The sequence below is a fragment of the Anopheles arabiensis genome, chromosome 2 (genome assembly GCF_016920715.1).
Source record: "Anopheles arabiensis isolate DONGOLA chromosome 2, AaraD3, whole genome shotgun sequence".
Classification (NCBI taxonomy): Eukaryota; Metazoa; Arthropoda; class Insecta; order Diptera; family Culicidae; genus Anopheles; species Anopheles arabiensis.
In genome coordinates, this window is record NC_053517.1 from 2,464,962 (window position 1) to 2,487,489 (window position 22,528).

The 22,528-nt window shown below is 50.5% G+C and overlaps 4 protein-coding genes across 9 annotated transcripts in view; 2 read left to right on the forward strand and 2 right to left on the reverse strand.

The window, feature by feature from the left end:
- LOC120895226 (transcription factor Sp1-like) overlaps nucleotides 1-8,655 on the forward strand; it is a 102,305-nt gene extending 93,650 nt beyond the window's left edge. For all 3 annotated transcript variants that reach the window (XM_040298373.1, XM_040298375.1, XM_040298374.1), the window contains 2 exons: nucleotides 4,509-4,706; nucleotides 4,799-8,655. In XM_040298373.1, coding sequence (XP_040154307.1) covers nucleotides 4,509-4,706; nucleotides 4,799-6,673 — 2,073 coding nt within the window. In that variant the 3' untranslated portion in view covers nucleotides 6,674-8,655. The remainder of the gene's footprint in view (nucleotides 1-4,508; nucleotides 4,707-4,798) is intronic.
- A 177-nt stretch (nucleotides 8,656-8,832) lies between these two features.
- On the reverse strand, nucleotides 8,833-10,058 carry LOC120895227 (charged multivesicular body protein 2a). Its single transcript, XM_040298376.1, has 2 exons — nucleotides 9,344-10,058; nucleotides 8,833-9,267 (listed from the first exon to the last, which is right to left on the reverse strand). Exons 1-2 carry the CDS (start codon nucleotides 9,893-9,895, stop codon nucleotides 9,121-9,123), a joined length of 699 nt encoding a protein of 232 aa, XP_040154310.1. The 5' UTR covers nucleotides 9,896-10,058; the 3' UTR covers nucleotides 8,833-9,120.
- A 256-nt stretch (nucleotides 10,059-10,314) lies between these two features.
- LOC120895225 (integrator complex subunit 4) lies at nucleotides 10,315-13,531 on the forward strand. Its single transcript, XM_040298372.1, has 4 exons — nucleotides 10,315-10,462; nucleotides 10,530-11,287; nucleotides 11,352-12,957; nucleotides 13,021-13,531. The coding sequence occupies exons 1-4, from the start codon at nucleotides 10,415-10,417 to the stop codon at nucleotides 13,429-13,431; spliced, it is 2,823 nt and encodes a 940-aa protein (XP_040154306.1). The 5' UTR covers nucleotides 10,315-10,414; the 3' UTR covers nucleotides 13,432-13,531.
- LOC120895224 (FERM, ARHGEF and pleckstrin domain-containing protein 2) overlaps nucleotides 13,532-22,528 on the reverse strand; it is a 28,931-nt gene continuing 19,934 nt past the window's right edge. For all 4 annotated transcript variants that reach the window (XM_040298367.1, XM_040298370.1, XM_040298368.1 and 1 more), the window contains 6 exons: nucleotides 16,111-16,559; nucleotides 15,833-16,027; nucleotides 15,061-15,760; nucleotides 14,838-14,995; nucleotides 14,496-14,755; nucleotides 13,532-14,423 (listed from right to left, as the gene is read on the reverse strand). In XM_040298367.1, the coding sequence (XP_040154301.1) occupies nucleotides 14,318-14,423; nucleotides 14,496-14,755; nucleotides 14,838-14,995; nucleotides 15,061-15,760; nucleotides 15,833-16,027; nucleotides 16,111-16,559 (1,868 nt within the window). In that variant the 3' untranslated portion in view covers nucleotides 13,532-14,317. The remainder of the gene's footprint in view (nucleotides 14,424-14,495; nucleotides 14,756-14,837; nucleotides 14,996-15,060; nucleotides 15,761-15,832; nucleotides 16,028-16,110; nucleotides 16,560-22,528) is intronic.

Sequence of the window (22,528 nt, forward strand, 5' to 3'; positions counted from 1 at the left end):
TTGCATTCATAAGGCCTGCGAGTGCAATCATCATCCCTCATAAAAGGGGGTTCTCTCGCATAGACCCTAGAGGCAAAGCATCGTCGTAAAGCCTTCTTCACGCCGTGGCTACTGCTACTGCCGGTCTCACAAACCCCTTGACCACAGCTTAATGATCAATCGTTAATAAAGAAATTATTATTATTTAGAAGGCACCGGGTGGTGGTGGTGGCGGTGGCAATGATCCCTTTCCTTCGCGGTGAAATAAAATTCCCTAACCCTATCCCGCGCACACCAAACATCACATTCGTTCCCATCACACATGCGATCCGGCGCAATCCAACCGTATACAGCCCCGAACACGATCGTTGTAACGAAAGCGAAACTTAATAACACCACACGCCTCATCCACCCGCTACCACCCACACACACGTGTAATTCGCGGATTTGTGCCGGTGAAAGGAGGATGAGTTCGCTTCTAGCCCACATGTAACCGGGAAGGCGGCTGTGGTTCCTTTTCCCAATAGTACACACTAATATAATAATTGGCTCAGGGAATGGGAATGAACGAAAAAAAAAAAACGAGCGGACCGACGACCATTACACGATCAACCAACATGCCGCGCGCGCGATGTAATTTGTTTGAGTGCGGCCCGGTGGGTGGATTGGCCACCAGGCAGCTTGCAGCAGCAGCGATCCGCCGCACCATGGCAGCACGATCGTGGCGGCTCGTAAAGTAAAGGCAATGAAGATGTTGCGCTGCACACAACCTGTACGCCGCCTGATGGATTGCAGTCACGAAATGTGCACGAACGCGTTGATTGATGGAAGCACACGAAACGGTGGCCCACAACACGAAGCTTCGTTCACAAGCGATCGTATAAAAAGTACGCTCCGGGTTCGAGTTCTAGATCGCGTTGTAACGTACGGCAGCACATAGTTCACACCTGCGAGCATAAAATATGCTCTCCTGTGCGTTTTTTTTTTCTTCTTCTTGCCATGCGTTCTAGAGCCGTGTGCATGCGTTGTATAATATGCTCCACACGTCCGAACCTTTTTCGAACTTTATCGGACGTCTCGATCGCGGCGGCCGCGTAGTTTAGAACGCACCGAGCCGCATCGCTCGGGCCGATCGTTAACAGTTTAATTAATTTAATTATTGCTCCATTCCTCACTACCTGGGCTGCACTCGCTACCCCAGCCCTCCAGCTCGGTGGGCCACAGAGCAGATTCAAATTCATCAGGGCATTCGTCATCGTCCGCCGTTCGGGACGGAATTAAATTGTCTGCCTTGGAGGTTCGTTGCTGTGGCCAATTTTTCCTCTGCGCAGAGCCCCGTGGTGTCTTGCATGCCCGAATTGCTCCCCTCCTTTTGGCACGACGATTTTAATCTTAATCACGAAACATAGCAAAAAAAAACAACGCACAAGGTTTTTCCAACGCTTCTCGCACACCAGAGCCAGAGGCGCTTTCATGGTACGCGCGCGTGCGTCCAGCGAAGCCCCCGGGGCGATCTGCGGCCAGTGCAAGATAAGATCAGTTGGTGTGTGATCGATTTTTGAAACGAAACTCACCTCGCCTCCCTTTTCCCGGGGGCTCTTCATCAGTGAAACATTATTGACCAGTGTACCGCTCCGCAAGGGGGCTCAAATGCTTTTCGTAACAGAAACGATCTTTATTATTATGCGGCTCCGGTTTGCTTTAATAGGGCCCCGGCACCGTTTTACGACTGAACGCATCGATTCGCCGGAAAATGACAGAAACGGTGGAAAACCATCCGATCCGATTGCATCTGCGCGTTATGTCATCTTCATCAAAAACGCTCAAGCGATCGCGAGCGGTGCAAAACTCGCATCGCAGTTGATTGAGTGTCTGCTAATGAATAAATTAATTATTTCTGTGCTGTGCTTTGATTCATGGTTCGGGCTCGTGTGGCGGGGGATCTATTTGCCAATTTAAAGCCAAAGCCATGCCCTCCGTGTGGCACAAACAGTGTGTGAGTGTAAGGGAGCTATTTGTTTCACTTGGAAGGCTCCAGCCAACCCTAAACGAACGTCAAACAGTTTATACACCCAACCATCAACCATCTGGACTCCATTTCACCGTTCTCTGGACGACACACACACACGCACAATCTTCAAATGACGCTTCCTAACATGTCCACCATCACTTAATGACCCATCCGTGTAGTGTCACTCCCGACCTCAACTGAAGTAAAGACATCTTACCGTTTGACCGCCGCACGGTGCCACCGATTGTCAACCGATCGTTACAAATCCGTGCGATCGGTGAGCAAGATATGGGTCGGAGATCGCAGATCGCCGATAAGCGCACTGCATGACATTTCCCCTTCGTATCCTCCGAAACGTATGACAGGCGCTTCTTAGCGATTGTATCTGCCGCTATCAACTCCCTGTTCGTCGCCATGTACACCCAAACGCCTAATCCTGGACGCCCGGGCAATGGCCGGGTTCGTGCCCACGCACGCACCCAAGTCCTTTGGGCCGCAAAACCGTGCCGACCGTGGTTCCTTGGCTTTATTTGCCCTTAATGATGTTGGTTTACGATGAACTGAGTATCCAGCAACAGGTCTAACAGGCTCTAAGCATCTTCTCTCCCTCTCTCTTTCTCTCTCTCGCGTAGAGACGTTATCTACACGCTCGTCTTCGCCTTCACTCTCTCGCCCTGTCTCTTCCCCCGCCCAGATCGCTTGAGTGATGATGATTTAGTGCCATTAGGCCATAGGGCCACTAGCCGATGCGGCGCTGCAAGTGCACGACTTCTTTGCCCAACTGTCCAACTGGCAGCATACAAGCGGACCGGCACCAGCAACTAATCAGCCGCCTTGTATCAACCGCCGACGCACGGCACGGCAGGAGAGAGCATCCTCGCTCGCGCAAACCCGTTCCCAAATAGATCCGTTCGCATTCGTCAATCAATTAACGCGCAGTATGCGTTGTTGTACCGCCGTATAATCGTCTGCCGAGAGCGGTCCCCCCTTACCCCCCCCCCTCTCTGTGGCCTTTTTTCGCCCTTCGAGCTGCCTTCCGCCACTCCACTCCGGGAAGCGCGAAATGACTTTTGGATGAAACTGAAAGTCCGTAGACCGTTTTCAACGACGTTTCTCGACCACTCGGCGTTGGTGCCCATGGTGCCCTCGAGGGTGGCAGTGGGAGTGGAGGCTCGGGATGGTAAGATTTATTAGCAAATCAGCAACGCGAAACTAAACCGGGGTTCGTCGTGCAAACCGGTGCGCGCGATCATTAGCTTCGAAGGAAACGCGCTTTGCCGACGGCGGGCGGATAGTTAAAGCACCGCTTCCTTCCCGCACCGCTTCGTGCACCGGCCAGTTACGACCACCCTCGTAGTGAGTGAGGCATCAGGTTACCTTGCTCCCGCAAACACCTACTACACCAATGTGTGGAATGCGAATGCGAATAAATTGTCGTTAAAGTTTAACGATTTAGCGTTTGCTATTTTTAACTTGATTTACTAAGTTTTTTACTATCTCCACTTCCTCCACGCACGCACAGAAAACAGAGGTCTCTTCTGCCACCGAGGCCTAATGTAGCCACCGATAACATCTTTTTAATATACATTTTCACCGTCAACGAAAGGCCAGACCACTGTTCGAGCCGACCTCTATCTTGATCGATAAGTCCCGATTTTCGTACTCCCACCCCATGCGTCTCACTAAGAAGCTCAATTTCTAGCCTTTCGAAAGCGATATCCCTCCCCTTGCCTTGCACGCGTGTTGTAAAAATTGCACCCAGTTATTGGACGGCTCCAGTGGGTCTATAATTTACCGCTGCCACGACCAGTCTGGAGGTAGTTCCGAAACGGTATGAAGCTGTCTTAAGCCGTTCAAGCCAATTGCTACTCTCTCCGTTGCACACGATCGCTGGTCAGAACCTGGTAAAGTCTAATAAAATAGATAGCAGCACGTTTAATTTTACATATTGCTCAAATTGTATAATGCACGGGCTTTATAGAGCAGTGGTTGAAATTGCAAAGCGATCTTGCTTTTTTCAAGCGATCGAATTAAGCTCTTTGCAACCACTTTGCACGTGTACGATCATCGGCATCTTCCAGGTTGGCTAATGCTCACGACCTGTTAGTCCATGTTCCCTAGTTTTTATTTTATTCCGAACACCACACTCATCAGCATATTTATACGAGCCTCGATCGTGACCGTTTCGCAATGCAACAACCTGCAGCACCAATCGTCGTAAAATCCTTCCGTTATTCCCCTTAGTTTCAGCGAATGCATCGCTCATCCGGCATACGTGCAATAAAGGTGTTCAAGGTACATCTCGCACGGCCATAAATCAATAAGTGATCAAACCTGCAGCGACCTGGTGGCGTTCGTTTTTAATTAATTCAATCCTTCCCGAACAATCGCTAATCGCAAGACATGGTTTTGTTTCCTTACTTGGGAATGTTTCTCAGATTAAGATCTCCGTCTGACCATCAAACTAATAACGGTTTTATGTATTTTGTTTTTTTTTGTTTGTGTTTCCACTTACCAGTTCTGGGGTCCAGACAAAGATGCCAACCGGTTGGATCCGGCCATGTTTGAGGATCTGAATCGCTATTGTTGGATACAGCAGAGCAACACTGCCAGCGCACCGACCAGCAACAGCACCAGCAACAATGCCACCAACAGCAACACTAACAACAGCAACAATGGAGCACTCAACAACCAAGTTGCCGATACAGATGGACAGGTATGAGGCATGCACTTCTCCAACACACTACCAGCTGCTCTCAACCTTCTTCTCTACAACCAAACCACCTTTTCGCTTTTTATCCACAACAGATCTACACACTAACAGTATTAAATGGAGCGCCGGAACCGTGGGTACTACGGAAGGACCCGAATGGGTCGGAACCAGCTGCTCCCGCTTCCAATCTCGATCTCGACACCATTCTGGGCGGATTCCCGGGCTACGTCAAGACGGAATGCTTCTCCTACGACGACAGTGGCTTCGGGACGGATCATCACGCAAAGGAAGATCCGCACCATCAGCAGCAGCAACAGCAACATCAACATCTTCAGCTAGTTCAGCAACATGCGGCCCACCACGCCCACACACAACCTCAACTCCAACAAGTACAATCGCAACAGCAGCAGATGCCTGTTACGTCCAGCAACATCGTCCTGTCGAGCCAGCTGCTTGACCCCAACAGTGTGCTGGCGTACCAGAACAACAACAACAACGACTGGCAGATGTCGGACCACAACGTGATACAGCAGGACACGGCAGAGTCGTTGCTGCGCAGTGCGCTACAGGGCAAGGGCTACACCAAGGGCACCGGGCTGCCGCTGCCCAACGGGACCATCACCGTGCTACCCGCCACCGGTCACATGAAGGACGAGGAGCTGCGACGGGTGCTGTACTCGGGCGGCGATCCGAACGACTCGCTCGCCGCCTATGCCGACTCCACGCTGGCCAGCACCATGTACGACGAGTCGGTGTTACACTCGCCCGCTTCCACCAACCAATCGGCCACCTCCCAGCAGCAGCAGCAGCAGCAGCAGCAACATCAACAGCATCAACATCAGCAACAGTTGGTCGCATCCACTGGACAGGTGACGGATCTTGGTGCTGGAGGACCGGGTGGCCCCGGAACAGTGGTGGTGGACGACATGTTCTTCACGCTCGATGCCACCTTCCCGGAGGACTACGAAAAGCTGAAGCGGATAGCGACGGAGGTGCAGCAGTTCTGCACGGACAACAACAACTACACGGAGATCATCGTGGAAGCGCCCGCGATGGGCAACGGATGCAGTGCCAATGTCCCTCCCAACGCGCTGATGGCGGGTGCCAACAACCATCAACATCACACGCTGGGCGTCCTGTCACCCACGGGAACCGCCGGCACGACCCTCAACCGACAGCCCTCCGTTTCGACCACCTCCTCGGACGTAGTAACGACGACCTCCACGACCAAGCCGAAGGCGCCCCGGACGAAGAAGTCCTACAAGCGATCTCTCAGCAACAGTGCGGCCGGAGCAGCCAACTCCAACAACAACAACGGTTCCACACTGACCTGTCTCACCAACAACAACAACAACAACACGAGCATGAGCAACCTCAACACGATTGCCGGTGGTGGTGGTGGTGCGATGCTGAGTCCGGGCAGTGCGAACGGAACCGTGTCCTTGGCGACCACTACTACCACCAGCACAACGACCAACACCGCCACCACCAGCCCGACCCAGTGCGGCAACGGGCAGCGCAAGGAGCGCTCCCTGCACTACTGCTCGATCTGCTCGAAAGGCTTCAAGGACAAGTACTCCGTCAACGTGCACATACGCACGCACACGGGCGAAAAGCCGTTCGCCTGCTCGCTCTGCGGCAAAAGCTTCCGCCAGAAGGCCCACCTGGCCAAACACTACCAGACGCACCTGGCGCAGAAGAACCCGCCCGGCGGCACGGTCACGAAGCAAACCAAGCAGAGCCGCCTGTCAACGCCACTGGCGGCGTCGTCGTCCGCGGGCAGCGACCCGAGCACAGGACAATCGATGCCGGTCGCTTCCGTCACACCCGTCACACTGTCCGTGGTGAGCGTGGCCGGACCGCTGCCACCGATGGTGATCCCACAGGCACAATCACCGCCGATGCTGCTCACCACCACTACCACCAACAACAACAACACCAACACTGCCACGATTGTCGCCAGCAGGTGAACGCACACTCAGCTCAGGCCGCCATTGCCGTCGCCGCCTACTAAACAAATTTTACTTTGTTCCTATTTTAATGTGTATTTACGCAAGTGTGAGTGCGTGTGTGGGTGCGTTTGCGGACGCGATCGTCGGAATGTGATAGCGCATTGGGATTATTAGGTTGGGGGGAGAGATGAAGGGGCCATTTTTGTTTTGTTTTCGGAACTCTGCAACTCAAAATTACCTGTGATGATAAAAAAAACGCTGCCTGGCCCCTCTCATCCCCGGTCGGGAAATGCCGGCAGAACGCGGTCCGGAAGACAGTCCGGAAATGCAGAGATACTCTTCTTATCATTCGACATTCTTGCCATTTTTTGTAGTTTTGTTTAAGTGTGTAAAGCCCGAGTGTAATGACGCCGCCGGAAACGGTCACTGCCGCCACAGAGTACTTACTGTTGTTTTTTTCACTCTCTCTCTCTCTCTCTTCGTTGTTCACGTACAAGGATAGTTTGCGGGAGCCGTTAAGTGTATAGTGTAAGCACCGAAACCGTTCTGTTTGGCGGGAAACTTACATTTGTATTTACGTACGCAGCGAATTAGTAGGCTTGTAAGGGTAGTTGCTTAGGATACTGTAATGTATAAGGCTAGCGAATGTTTTTTTCTTCTTAGGACAATTATTGCTTATTTGTCTGGACAACGAGTTTCGTTCGGCGTGTTTTGTTTTGTTTATTTTAGAACAATTTCCCTCGCCCTTCCCCGCATTTTCTTCCTCAGTTTCCTTTCCCACGTGTTTTATGTTTTAGTTCCCAACTATCCTTCACTGTCCAAATTTTAGTTTGTTGAGCCAAAATGTTTAGTGTTTTTGGAAGCAATAGCAGAATGGTTGTTAAAAATTGTTTGTTAAAATTATTTGTTTGTCTATAAAAAAATTTAAAAAATATGACAAAACTAGACAAAAAACGAGATTGTTACCGATATTATCTGTGTGTTAGAAGTAATGTTAGCAGAAGCTCCACTAGGATTGAGATTTATGTGTTTTGTTGATTTGTTTCTCCGTTTTGTTATGTTGTTCAATCTTCATTTGATGAGATTATTTGATGAGATAACCCAATTACTGCTAGCTATTTGCAATCGAGCGCAAAATTTGCCATTAGTTCGTAGGGAATCAAATTCATAGAAGATAGAAGAAAGCTCAGTTCAACGCTTTTCATCCGTTGAAAGTGTGATGTCTTATAAGAGATTAAACTGTTTTTTTTTTTGTGTTTTTCCTGTAAGCATTCTGTTGAGTTGTTGTCTCAAAGCTCAAACACTAACTAACAAACAAACAAACAAAACTCTTCCACAACCAGCTGTAAATACGTGTGTGAGAGATTGCGTATTTTTGGGACCATTAGCTAATACACAGCCTAGCGTATATCCTGTCGTCGCAGTGTGGACGAACGGACACGCGCTCAATCTAATCTAAGGCTATTGTTTCGTTTCGTATTAGTTCAAATTTATTTAAAACCATAATTCCGTCCTCTGACCACTCCTCCTAGCGCTTGCCGCATAAGGGGGTGGTTTCAGGGCCAGGAGAACGCGGCAAGGATAGACAATCGTTAACATAGTCCTGTAAGACAACGGTACAACCTAAGCGAATAGCGTTTACTACATTCATATTTCATATTTACATTTACAACACAAAACACCACTTAGTAGTAGTAGTAGAGCACGTAAGCCGCAAATATACAGATGAAACACATTATTTTTACTCTCGTTCAGCCTAGGTAAATATGTTAAAGTTTGTGTATTATTTTTGTTCCACTTTATGATAGAGATATTTTATTGGCGCGTTCAAACTATTGTATACTTTATTTGCTAGCGAGTTGAGTGTTCTGGTGAGCAGAACTGGACCGGGGGTGGGGGAGAAAGCGACTTCCGGTTCCAGTTACGACTCGAGTGCGATTCGTAAAGCATCATTCAGAGAACGGATACGAATAAAATGTTCTGCATTGCAACACAATCAACCATTTGGTGGGAGTGTTTTCTTTGTCTAGTATTTAAGTATTTAAGTAACCCCTCAAACTCACCTAAAGCACTTTGTGAACACGTTTCGATGCAAAATTGTATGGGAATATAAGTAGAAACTGCATCTAAACAGCAGTATGAGAAACGTACCGCTAATGAATTACGAGAGCAACAGGTTTTGCTAGGTTTGAGACGCCGGACGCGCCGAACCATTTTCGGTACTTTATTCTCATATATACATTCACGTTCGCGTTGATTGCGACAAAATAAAGCAGCATCAAAAGGGGAGTACAACTTACGATTTAAAGGAAAATAAAACAAGCTCAAACAAAATTATCGTCCTTAATGACTTACAACATACAGGAGCGTATATTAACCAACCCGCTACGTGATCGTGCGCGAACTGCGCGTCGCGCTCACTTGAGACGTAACCCAGGATCGTTCATGCCAGCCCGAAAACACGGTTACTCTCGTCTGAGATTGTCCAATCGTGCCTGTAGATCGGCATCTGCGTCCGACACGGGAGATCCAGCTCCGCCGGAACCACCAGCCGCTCCCACTGCTGCCGCCTGAGGAACTTTCGCTCCGGACACTGCCAACGAACCTGACGCCTGCAAGAATGCAATGCATGCACGGTTTAGAACGCAACCCGCGGAGATAGTGGAACCATTTCGGGCGAGCACTTACCTGAGGCAATCCGGACAGCTGGTCGTTGAGCTGTAGGCCCAGCTCGTCCAGCACCTGCGACACGATGGCATCGGTTTCCTCCTCGTCGCCTTCGTCCTCCATCGCGTCATCCATCGCATCGTTGATCATCTCCTCCTTCATGTCCATGATCTCCGACTGCTTCTCGAACTCGTGCAGTATCTTCTGGATCTGTGGCATGTTTAGCTGGCGGTTCATGTTGGTCATCGCCTTCGTGACGCCCTTCATCGCCTCGCCCATCGCGTTCTGGGATTTCAGCGTCTGTATCTTGAGCGACACCGCCTGGATGTTGGCCTTCATCAGCATAAACTTCCGCACGTAGCGCCGCGTCCGGACGAGATCCTTCGCCATGATCTTCACCGCGTCCATCTGGTTTTCCTTCGCCAGCTTCTTAATGTCGGCAATGATTTTCTTCTCCTGCTGTTCCATTTTCATCTTTTCCCGATCCAGATCGCGCATCGCTTTGTTGAGCGCCCGCTGGTTCTTCCGCATCATCTCGTCCGGCGACATGCGCTTCCCGAACAGCCACTCCATGGTTGAGGAACGTGATGTATTTTATGCTATGGCTAAGACAAACTGTGAGGAAATCAGCTCCGGATGCACAAGTTTTCTGAATCACTACCGTTTTTTCTCGGTTGTTTTTGCTTTGCTCCGATGCTATTTGTTGTGACTCATCCGAAATCTCGTATGAGTGTTTGGGAAACGTCAGGTTGGCTCATGGAAGCCATACAGCGCTCGAGAATGACAGTAGCTTTTCCTGCATTATAATTGACGATGAAATTCGTTTAATTGCGTGAAAAATAATAATGTTTCTTCGTAATGATTCTTTTTCTTCCCTTTTTCCAATTTTCTACCCTACGAAACAGCTCAAATAATCAAAAATTGTTGGTCATATTCTTTTGCTCTAAACTGTCAAACCGACTGGACCGGTCACCAACACACTGTCGCTGTCAAATCACTGCTGGCTACTGCAAAGATATAAACAAACGGCACTGCTCGGCCACTTTCTATGGTGCTGTTTAATAACAAATTGGATATATTTCACCCACAATCATGGCTCTGGCAGTGAAACGATCAATTTCGGAAATCAGCACACTTCCGGTAAGGTTCACAAACATTACTTCCTATGTATGAACGATTGATTGCAGTGTTGCATTACCCCTGCCAGGAACCGGCCACGATAGTCCCCCAGATTACAACCCATCGGCTCTACAAACGCATCCGTCGCAATGCCTGCAAATCCAGCGGCACACTCACCTCCATCCTGTCCTACGTAAACATGCTCGAAGATGCGTCCAGCAACGATGCGCTGCAGATTCTGCTCAAAATCACCGACTCGATGCACTTCGATGAAAGCGAGTTCCCGGACGCCATCCGCAAGCTGGTGGAACACTTCCAGCGCGAGCCGGAGTCGGCCGTGCGGGTGAAGATTCTCTCCCTGTTTGCCGATCTGGCCACCGAAACCGGCATCGATGGGCAGCAGCTGATCGATGAGGTCATTAAGCTGCTGAAGGTGGAGCAATCGGCCAAAGTCATCTCGCAGGGGCTGATAGTGCTGGAAAAGATTGGCAAATCGTTCACCCCGTCCGTGGCGTACATCAATCAGATGGTGTTTTTCGCCAAGGTGAAGCTGTTCTCGCCCAGCCACAATGTGCAGCGCCATGCCATCCTGCTGTTGGGCGTGTTCGTGCTCGTTTCGGACGCGGAAAAGGAAAGTCTCGAGCTGATCGGAAAGTACACCGATTCGCCGGATGCGCGTGTCCGTGCGCAAGCATTTCGTTCGATGTTGACACTGGGGGAGCGGGGCGTGCAGCTGCCACCGTCCCTGTATCCGAGGGCTTGTGCCTCACTAACGGACGATTATGAGTGTGTTAGGAGGGAGGCACTAAACATGGTTTTCGAGCTGGGCGTGCGGCATCCGGAAGAGTGAGTAAAACCTTCTCGATGTGTTGTTCTATGTCGCTCATTTGCCCCTTCATTCCCTTCACAGGATGATAAAAGTGCAAGACTCCGAACAGGAGGTGCGCCTGATCGATGACGCGTTCGGCAAGGTTTGCTCTGCGATTTGTGATCTCTCGATGAACATTCGCACGCTCGCGGCAGAGCTGCTCGGTGGCATGACGATGGTGAGCGACGAGTTCCTGCACCAAACGCTGGACAAGAAGCTGATGAGCAACATGCGCAAGAAGCGAAGTCTGCACGAGCGAAGCGCGGCCCATTTCGCAAGCGGAGAGTGGTCGAGCGGCAAAAAGTGGGCCGACGACGCACCGAAGGAAGTCATCAGTGCCGATTCCGTGTCGCTGATGGCGTCCGGCGCGTGCGGGGCCCTGGTGCAGGGGCTGGAGGATGAATTTCTCGAGGTGCGTACGGCTTCGGTCAACTCGATGTGCAAACTGGCGCTCAAGAATCCGCTGTTTGCGGTCACGTCGCTCGATTTTCTCGTCGACATGTTTAACGACGAAATCGAGGAGGTGCGGCTGCGGGCGATCTACAGCTTGACCGCCATCTCGAGGCACATTATCCTGCGCGAAGATCAGCTCGAGACGATGCTCAGCTCGCTGGAAGATTACTCGGTGGAGGTGCGCGAAGGGCTGCACCTCATGCTGGGAGCGTGTAAAGTGTCCACCAAGGCGTGCCTCACGCTCGTTGTGCAGAAAGTGCTGGATGTGCTGCTAAAGTACCCGGAAGATCGTCTCTCGACGTTCGGGTGCATGCAGCGCGTGGGCCAGAAGCATCCGGAGATTTGCATGTCCATCACGCCACAGCTACTGCTGGACCATCCGTTCTTCGATAGCGCCGAACGAGACGTTGAAGATCCCGCGTACGTGTGCGTACTTATCATGCTGTTCAATGCAGCGCAGCATCTACCGGCCATGCTGAGCTTGTTCCCCGAAACCACAATCAAACACTACGCGTACCTGCGTGACACGATGCCCAACTTTGTGCCTCGCCTGGCCGTTGGCGGAGACACGAAGGAGCTCAATCTGATCGGGTCCACTGGCTCGAGACAGTTCCTGGAAACGCTGCTTAGCAACATTCAGCGCGCCTACTCCGCTCCCCAGGCCCGGCAAGCGTTGCTGAAAGCGGCCCAGGATGATTTGGATCGCTTGGCCGAGATTGATCCGGCCTTCTCGGGAACGGCCAACTTCACGTCCGTGTTTTTCGGCGCACAGCTGCAGATGGAGCAGCTGCAGCTGGCCGCCACGGGCCATTCGATCAAGGCCCCGATCAAGGAGTGTCTTCTGCAGCTGATCAAAAAGTGTCTGATGCTGCAGAATCTCTTCTCGAACCTCACGATCGATGATCAGTTGTTGGTGAAGCAAATGTGTCTACGCGCCAGTGCCCTCAATCTGGTGCTAATCGTGAAGGACCGGTCGCAGAGTGCCCTCGGGCCTTGCCAGCTATTGCTGCACATTGCAAGCGATGCGAGTAGCTTCCTGCAGGAAAATACCCCGCTCATTGCGGACACGTTTACGAGCGCCATCCTGACCAAGCTGGCATCGGTGGGCGATCCGAAACCGGGCCGTGTTTATCGAGAGATTTTACCGATCGTTCAGACGGCTGCCCCAGTAGTTATTCCCCAAATCAACACAAATGTAAGTGTGCGGGCGGCTGTGTTTCGATTCATCTCACACTAACACTATTCTATCTTTCCGCAGATCAAAATGTGCAAAGCACGAATCATTGAACCGACCGAAAACTCGTACAGCGCGGAGAACGTCATCAAGGTGACGGCGGGGTTGATCGCTGCGGTTCCGTTTGTGGCCGAGTTGGAAAATCTGCAGCAAAGCCAGCGGCAAGATCTGCGCCTGAAGGTGAAGTATCCGGACCAGAACGTGCACATCATCGTGCCGCGCAAGCGCGACCTGAAGAAGGTAATGACGGAGCAGGGCGAAAGCGAATCGCAGTGGCGATTGCGGACGAAGGTTCTGCTGTCGCACGGCGTCTGGACCGAAGCATCGACCGTTGAGATAACGATCTGTTTGTCGGTAAAGCCCAACAATGAGCTGGAGCTGTGCAAACCGGTCAAGGTGCACTTTGCACCCAAACCCGTCAAACGAGGATTGTAAGACGAAGCTCACAGTGGGTGGACTGGCGCACTAACTAACTAACGTTAAGTCTAATTTGTATGTACATTTAAAACAAAATACAAATACTAAAAAAGGAGAATCTACTTTTGCAGCGTTTTTGCGTTTTGTTCAAATATTGCTCACTTTTGCTTTATTAGTGTGTATAATCAATCCGTTTCTGCCTTTTCATCCCCGGTCCACGCGCCTCAGTTCTTTGCTCTGCATCACCCTTTTTTTGCTAATAACACATTCTCTCTCTGTCTCTCTCTGTCTCTCCCGTACTAATTACGCACACACGCTTCGCTTAAATGTTTATCGTTAACGCACTTAAAAATTGTTCCTACATGCAGCTGATGTAAAAATTGTAAGATAAATATACCACTGTCGGTCTGATTCACTGCTTCCTCTCTCTCTCTCTCTCTCTCTCTCTCTCTCTCTCTCTCTCTCTCTCTCTCTTTACCCGGTTGCCCGCAGTCACCGGTATTTGCTCATCACTTTCAAATCAATGTTCTTTCTTTTTTTAGTTTGTTCACGAGATGAACCGGGACGAATGATGAAATCTTACCGTAAAATGCGCAAAATCGCATACAAAAGCGGAACGACGGAGAGAACGGTCTGATCGGATTAGGATAAGGGGGGAAAGGGTGGATTTTTTCTAGTATCTTGGATTGTTTTACATAAAAATAGCTTTCACACACTTACAGTAAACGAATACGATTGATCATATCAATTGTACGGTTTAAAGGATGCACTTTGCGTGTTGCAGATGTAAAAAACGCTTTAGAGGACACATACACAAAGGGGGAAATGCGTGCGCCAGCTCCGTCGCCTTGATTTTCCGCCTTGCTCACGGTCACTACTACTTGTTTCGATGGCCTTCGTTTACTTAGTTTCCGTTGCTACCGTTATTGTTGATTAGATTGTTCGAGTTGATTGTGGGCGATGAGCGGGATTCCTGAATTTGAGTGGCGCTACGCAACACCTCCATCCACCTAAGAGAAAAGAGCATTGCAAAATTTAGTTACACTTTAAACCCATTTAAGCCAATTTCCTTCCCTCCTTACCGATTGTACGTGTGCTCACTCTCTGCGCGGAAGAAGTAGGTGTGGTTTTTGAACGAAAGCTTAAAGACGTACTCCTTCTGCACCGCATCCTGAATGCCGGGAGGCCCTACCGTGTACCCGAGCAGCGGCAAGCTGGCAAGGGCCGCATCGTCCGAGTAGCTCTTGTAGAAGTACAGACAGAACGATGTCAGCACGACCCACAGCTTCTGCCAGCCGGAGCTGTTTTTAAACTTTCGCAGCAAGTAGCCCGAAATTTGATTCTATTTCAAAGGGAACATCATTCATTCGGATTAGTAAAAATGCGGACGAATTTGTTTCTGTTCCGGACCGGCCAGCACTTACCCTTCCCGAGCGAAGATGATCGTCGAGACAGATCGTGACGCCACGATGCCAACACACGTGCAGGGCCGTGTTGTTGCGAGGCGATGGCTGCCTGGCTGCGGCCGGTGGCACAAGCCCACTGCTCAATCCGCAAGCTTCCAGATTTTCCTCAGACGATGCTAAAAATAGCAAGAAAATTCATCATAAAACTGCGCACCCACACAAACACCGCTCTTTAACTTACTGCATGTTTTGATCGACACGATGGGCAGCTGGGTCTGGGGTTTGTACTTCAGACTGTTGGCCGCCTTCGCCAGCTCCTCCAGCCAGAGCGTCTTCTCGACCGTGGTGCCCGCACTCACGGTGATTGCCCGCTGCCCGCCAAATATCACAAACGCGTTGTGCTCCGCATTCTCCGTCAGCAGCGAACGGACCGGCACGTGGCCGAGCACCTTGAACGTCTGCGTCACCGGGGACTTTACCGCGTACAGCAACACGTCGGAGAACAGGAAGAACATGCGCTGCTGCAGCCCGCGCTTGGAATGCTTCAGTAGGCAGCCCTGCCGGATCAGCTTCCGGTCCGGCTGCACCAGCCCATCGTACCCGTCGATGTCGCGCTGGATTTCGCACAGCAGGCTGTGATTTTCCGACGCCGTCAGCTCGCGCCTAATCACCTCGGTCGAGCGGGTCAGCATCATCAGCGTACCGTGGCAATCTGTGCGATCGAAGTGATCTTCGCCGTAGTGCGCCAGCAGCAGCTCCAGCAGCAGCTCGTAGTGCAGCAGCCGGTGCAGTGGCTTCAGGATGAAGTAGCTGATCGGCAGATAGCATACCTTCTGCAGCTCAAACTCCCGGTACGTTTGCTGGAACTTGTCGTCGTTGTCGTACAGGTCGTTCAGACGCTCCAAAATTTCGCGATGACTCTCCACGTACTCGTCGTATATCTGGTGGAAGGCCGAAACGACACGCTCCGTTAGGAATGCGGTATCACACTTTAAGCGGAAGTTTCTACTTACCGGCAAAACGACCATATTCTTCAGCATTACGTCGCCAATTCGATGTGTTTCGTGACCGCCGCGCCCTTCCCACAGCAATATCCGATGCTCGAGATCGCGCAGAAAGACGCTGTGATGCTCCAGCATCGACTCAAAATACTGAAACAGAGGTTGAAGATTTTCCAAATCTTCCGGTGTAAGCTCCTCGCGGAACCACTGCAGAAAGAAAGAGAGATCAATATTATTACCACCAACTCAAAGGCAATCTCCTTGCACCTTCCAACCCTCCCCTCCCTTACCGTGTTGATAACGTCCAAATCCTTCTTGTACGTTCGCTCCGTCATGAGCAGCTCCTTCGCGAGGAAGTAGGCCCGATCGGTCGGCCACTTCTTCTTGCGCATCTCCTCGTCGATCGAGCGCAGCGTGCCACTGTTGCCATTGCCCAGGCCGACACCGGACGACGTTTGCCCGTTGGTGGCTGAGGGCTGTTGGTTTTGGTAGTTGTTGTTGATCATGTTCTCGTCCACCGTGTGCAGCGCACCCCCGTTGCTGCCACCGAAGTGGCCATTGTTGTTCCTGGCTCGAGCTTCCGCGCTGCCCAGATCGTAGCTGCCCGTTTCGCCCCGGGACAGGGAATTGTTGTTCGACTTATCCGCCGTGCCCAGGGCCAGCTCGTACCGGTTCGGCGATTGCACGATCTCGCTTCGCCGGTCGAGCGAAACGTTCCCATTGATACCGTGGTAATCATCTGCGACGGAAGGAGACAAAAGGGAGTAGGGCTTTGTTAGACACATTTTATCTTCAACTTGCATCGCTTACATCTAAGAATTGCAGAACTACACAGCATAGACAAAATACGTAAATTATCTACAGAAAAAAATCAAACTTTTCCTCTCTCTCTCTAACAGACGAAAGAGAGAGAGAGAGAATTTGGAAACCAAAACAGATTGTTCATGCGAGGATCATAATTATGGTACATGAGATGAGCGGGAAACAGCGAGGGCCAACTTAAACACGTAAACTTATACTTAAATGGAGTAAATCATTCTTAATCCTAATTACTATCAGCTATTGGACTATAAATAAGGATTTACATGCGCACGAACGTGAACTTAATAAGCTAGGTTTTGACTAACGATAAGAAGCGGATTGTGCGATCGCTCGTCTGCGATTGTTCACTTACTCTCGTTAAACATCATCATCATCATCATCATCATCATCGTCCTAGTGTGTTACTCTTGAAAGCGTTTACCAAAACTCGAACTCATAACGTTTAAAAAGAACCAAATCATCGCAACTGCGTTCGCGATTCGACACACAACTAACTGACGCAGATTTGATTAATTTTGCCTTTATTTATCACCTTTACTTATTTCGCCAAGAGCTGCACACAATTGGGTGCAATTCAGATTTGGGGGGTTTGTTATTCGCATTTCTCTGACTGACGGGGTGTTCTGAGAGTTTGTTAGAATTGATGTGAGCTAGTGTGTTAGCTTAGTATAGAAAATAATGCAATATTTCACAGAAGAATATGGTTATATATGGGCGTTTTCTTACTAGCGTGCCTGTTTTGCTGTTGCTGTCTTGCTGTTGCTTTTACTTTGCTAAAACCTATTCCAATCATCGTGAGGATCAATCGATCGTACGTGTGTTGTAAGTCTATCATTGTTTAACTCGTATGTTGGTGAAATGTATTACGAAAAATTGCACCTACCTCTGCGCACACCTTTGATGATGATACTCTGTTTTGTAACGTTTTGGCGAATTACTAACGAATTTATTTTCTTAATTTTGTTTTGGCAATCCTTTTTTTTGGCCTCGTGCCTGAACTTGTTCAAAGAGTCAAAACTATCAAATACATCATTGCATCAACACCACTTCTTCGCACCATTCTTCACTTTCTTCCTTTTCGAATGAGATCGATCATGCTCCCCCCCTCTTCGAGTAACTAATTATATTATGTATGTATGTGTTTAATAACGTTACTCAACTTTCGTATATGCCGACGCCGCCCGCCCTTCGTTTGCCCTTCCTTCATCAATCTTCATAAATGCTTAAGTAAACAACATTTTCTATGATAATAACGTACTTATCCGTCATGCGCTTATAATATGTTTATAGAATTTGCCGCCCCCTCTCTCTCCTCTCTCCTCTATCTCCAGGTGAATATAAATGGGTTAGTCAAATGATTACGAAACGCTCAAAATACGTTATAAAACATGTCCCCCTGTCCTCTCTCTATGTCGCACCTTTCTTTCCTGCCAGAACCTTTGGCCATCATTCATTGTTAAGTAACATCTAATCTAATTTCATTTCGCTGTGTTTTGTTTTGGCCTCATTGTTTGTCCTCAGCAGCACTGTACCGTTCGTTTGTTTAATAGTAATTTAAAACATTCAATGACTGTGTAACTTGTTCGAGATTGATCTAAATGCGGCAATGTATTTGCATCTTGTTTTAAACGTATTAACTTTAAACTCATGTTAATAGGACGTGGGGAGTAAGGCCAAGAGATATTTTGCTAACGTTCGAACCAAAACATTGGAAGTAACATGAGTATTTCGTACCATTCTTGTAGTCAGACACAATATAACGCCTTTTCATTTGCCACGCAAATTGCTAACGAACGAACCAAAATAAATCCAAACGGGTTCCAACACAAACGGTAAGAGTAAAGGCTCTCATCATCAATTTTTCGTTCAACATTTCATAAATATATGCATGGTTTCTATTAAGTCTAGAACTCTGCTGGATTATTAGAATATTAGCTTTGCTTGCCTTCCACACTACACTATACTAACTCGAGATATAACGATGCTCTCCTGTGGCTTTGACACAATTTTACTTCCTTCATTTCCATCCTCGCCCGATCCCTTTTATTTTATTCATTTCTGAGTCATTTTCTGCTTTTCGCTAAGTTAGGCTGAAACTGCAACCTAAAAGGGGAAAACAACACACGAGACGACATTCATAAGATACGCATTTCGCAATGTAATGACCGGTGGTGGCTGTCGCTTCGCTCGCAAACTATTGGCCTATTAAGCTAGCCTGTCCTTTTATCGCCTAATAAATGCAGACTAACACCCACACACACATAGACAAGAAGCAATTTTCAACAACTTTTGCTACTCTCCTGTCTCTTCGCTAAACACAGCGCAGTGAACCATTTTACGATCGTTTTGGAGGGGAAAAACAACCCAAAAGTCGTAGTGTAAACATGAATATAAAAACCTCAGAATCAGACAAAACAAGTAAACAATACAGGTACGTCTAGTCTATACTCGCTTGCGGGGTTTTCTCGATTTGTGCCATGTTGCAACATAACAAACGAGTCTCGTCTCTCTTTCTCTAGTTGTGCGGCATTAGTTATGGCAACAAGAACACAATCTTTGCTTCAACGATTCCTATCCCTTTTTGTTCATTAAAATGTGTCGCAATACCCTGAACACATCCATGTATATATATATTATATGAGAGAAAGAGTGATCGTGAGCGATAAATGGAATAGATCTTAAAGATTTGGCATACTTCTTTCACAACGTCGATCAGTTTTCACATTGGCACTGTGTTTTCTACGGAGGCCCTACGCCAGCACGCGTCCCAAGACATTCAGCTCATTTCGATTCGCTTAAACAGCATTGTCCTGCTCGTCCTCCTCCTCCTCCTCGTCGGGCCCTTGTTGAACATCACCTTCCTCTTCTTCCTCCTCCTCCTCGACATAGATCGGAGGTGGTAAGGCTTTCAGGTCGAACGCAACCGACACATCGACACTTTTGCCCGCTTCCACGTACCCCAGCTGCTGTTGCTGCAGCTGTTGATGTTGCGATTCCAGCTCCACATAGCGCGGCCGACCCTGCTCCATGCGCCGCGCATACGAGCAGGCCGAGGAAGACTCGTTCTCGTAGTCGGACAGGAAGTCGGGATAGGGAATCTCGACGTTCTTCTGGTAGCGGGAGCTGGTGCCCGGTCCGGCCCCGCTGCTACGATTGTAGCCCGCCGCGAAGCTGTCCTCGCTCGAGTAGCACACGTCATCCGAGAGGCCAGCCTTCGTCTCCGAGCAGCTGCCACTTTCCGGCGTGTACTGCACACCCTGGTACTCCAGGTCGTGCTGCTGATCATCGCGCTTCGTCTGGCGCAGCCGACGCTGCCGGACGGGCTTGACCGGCGGCGACGGAGTGTCCGACTTGTACAGATTCGGGTTGGTTATGTGACCCAACCGATCGTACCGCGGGAAGCCCATCTCGTCGACGTTCTCCGTCATGTCCAGACCCTCGAACTTGTTCGAGTACGACGCACTCGGGTACACGCCGGCCCCGTTGCGGCTGGGCGTCACCTCGTCCTCATCCACCCGGTACGTCTCGTCCTCGTAGTCTTCGGGCAGCTGTTCCAGCTCTTCCTCAAAGTCCGGATAGCGCTGATGCTGCTGCTGCTGCTGCTGCTGCTCCATCATTACCGCGTCCGACGAGCCCGAGTCCAGCTCGGGGAAGTAGCCTTCCGAACATTCGGAGCTTTCCTGATGCTCCAGCGGTCGATCGAGCCGGCTCTTCTTGAGCGGAACGGTTCGCTTCTTCCGGTAGCCGCGCGCTCGCAGCTTCGGGTCCTGCGCCCGGTGGTCCAGCGAGCTGTCGGTATCGTTGCCGCTCGGCGGACTCTTCGGCACAAAGTTCCTCGGCAGCGAGCTTTTGCGTGGCGGTTTTTGCACCGGTGGCGGCAACTGATTCGGTGCAATCGGTGGCGACTCCGAGCTAAGGCTGCTCGAGTAGTAGGGCGAGCAGCGGACCAGCTTCTCGGGCCGCGGGAACATGGGCGACGAGTTGTCGGTGCTTGTCGCTTCGCTGGTGTGTGTAGTGGTCGACGAGCTGCCGAGGCTTTCCTCCACGATCTTGTTCAGATCCGACGACACCAGATGCTCGTGGAAGGACTGGCTGTGACGCATCTTCGTAGTCTTGTACTCGCGAATCTGCGACTTTGACAGCGTTTTGTCGTCGTAGCTGTGATGCTTCACCAGCGGCTTCTCGGCCATCGGCGTCGGGCTGGTGGAGGGCAGCGAGTCACCGCGGGGCGGTTTGCTCGGTGCCGGCGCCACGGCCATCGGCGTAAACTCCTGGCTTTGGTATCGCTCCGTCAGCTTCTCGCTCTGGCCGTACAGTTTCTCCGTGAACGTTTCGGTGTCCGAGATGTCCTGGCTCTGGTAGCGTTTGGACATCATTTCGAGCGACTTTCGTTTGCTGGCGCCATCTTGCGGTTCAATCCTTGCAGACGAAAGCACTTTGCCCTGTGGAAGAGGTTGCTGTGTTACGGGCATTCTCTTCGGACTCTTCTCGATCACGTCCACGATCTTGGGCGGTAGTCTCGTTGGACGTTCAGGGATCACCACGTTCGATTCGCCGGAGGCCATTCTGGAGCTTTCTCCCGCCTCGATCGGGTGGTAGTGCTTCGGAATCTGAGGTTTCACGTGCACTCCCGGTAGATCCTTGCGATGGTCGTCTGGTGAGGCGACAGCCACCTTTTTCAACACCTTGGGCGGTTTCAGTGGGACATACTCGAAGGTTCGTGTCGATGTAGCACCACCAGCAGCTCGTTCCAGCGAGGAGGTACCTTTCACGCCATTACCTCCACTTTCCAGCTGCTTCAACGCTTCGACTTGCGCGATCAACGTGTTGCTGCTGCTCGTCGACCACTCCGTAATGGTCTGAGCCATCTCGGTGAGCGTCAGCGTGGTGTCATCGCTCTTAGTGCCCGACGAGAACTTGGTGTCCGTTTCTGAGTTGCTGAACGGTTCGTACCGCGGACAGCCTCCGTTCTCCGACACGTTCTCCAGCGAAAAACGCTTGCCACCGGCAGCATTGTTGGCCTGGTTGGTGTTGCTGCTCGAGAAGCTGCCGCTCGTCTTCTCGTCCAGACTTTCGGTCGACTTGTGCACGCTCGAGCTGATCGAGCTCTTGGTATGGTTCGATTTCTCGCTCTTGGCATTGCCGGAGTGGTTCGAGACGGCCGACAGACTGTCCGAGCCGGACAGGTTCGCATACTGCCGCACCGTGTTCGTACCGGTCGACCACTCGGAAATGCTAAGCCCAATCGAGGTGTCCTCCGAGTGCGAACTGTGCGTGCAGCGCTTTTGCTGCAGTCCCATCTTTACCGTTCCGTCCAGATCCGTGCCGAACGAGCTCGTTTCCTCCTCGGAGTGTGAGCTGTGGCTGCACTTCTTGCACGACTCGTTGCTCAATCGACGCGGCTCCAAATTGCGCAGCCGGACCGTTTCCTCCATGTACGTGCCACAAGACGTTGACAGCATGTCGTCGATCGAGGTGTCGGAATTGTTGGAGCTGCGGGAAAACTTTTGCTGCTGTCCACCGTACTCCATACCGCCGGACGAGGACGGTTTACTATCGTCGGGCGATATCTCGATCTTCACCGTGCCCGGACCAAAAACTTCGTCGTTCATGAAGAAGTCATCGTCGGTGATGGGACTTAAGTTCTGCGGCGACTTTGTAGGTTGCGATATGATAACCCGGTCAGGGTTAGGTTCTCCCCTTCCCGCAATACCGCCCGTAGTCGTCGAGGAGCCCAGCGCACGTTGACTAGAGCATATGTCGAACGTGGACTTGAGGCAACTTGTTGGACCAAGTGCACCACTCAGACAGGTCGCATTGTCGTACGTAACGGCGGTCTCGTAGGTCTTTGCATCTTGCAGCGCCGACACCAGATAGGCCGTGCTC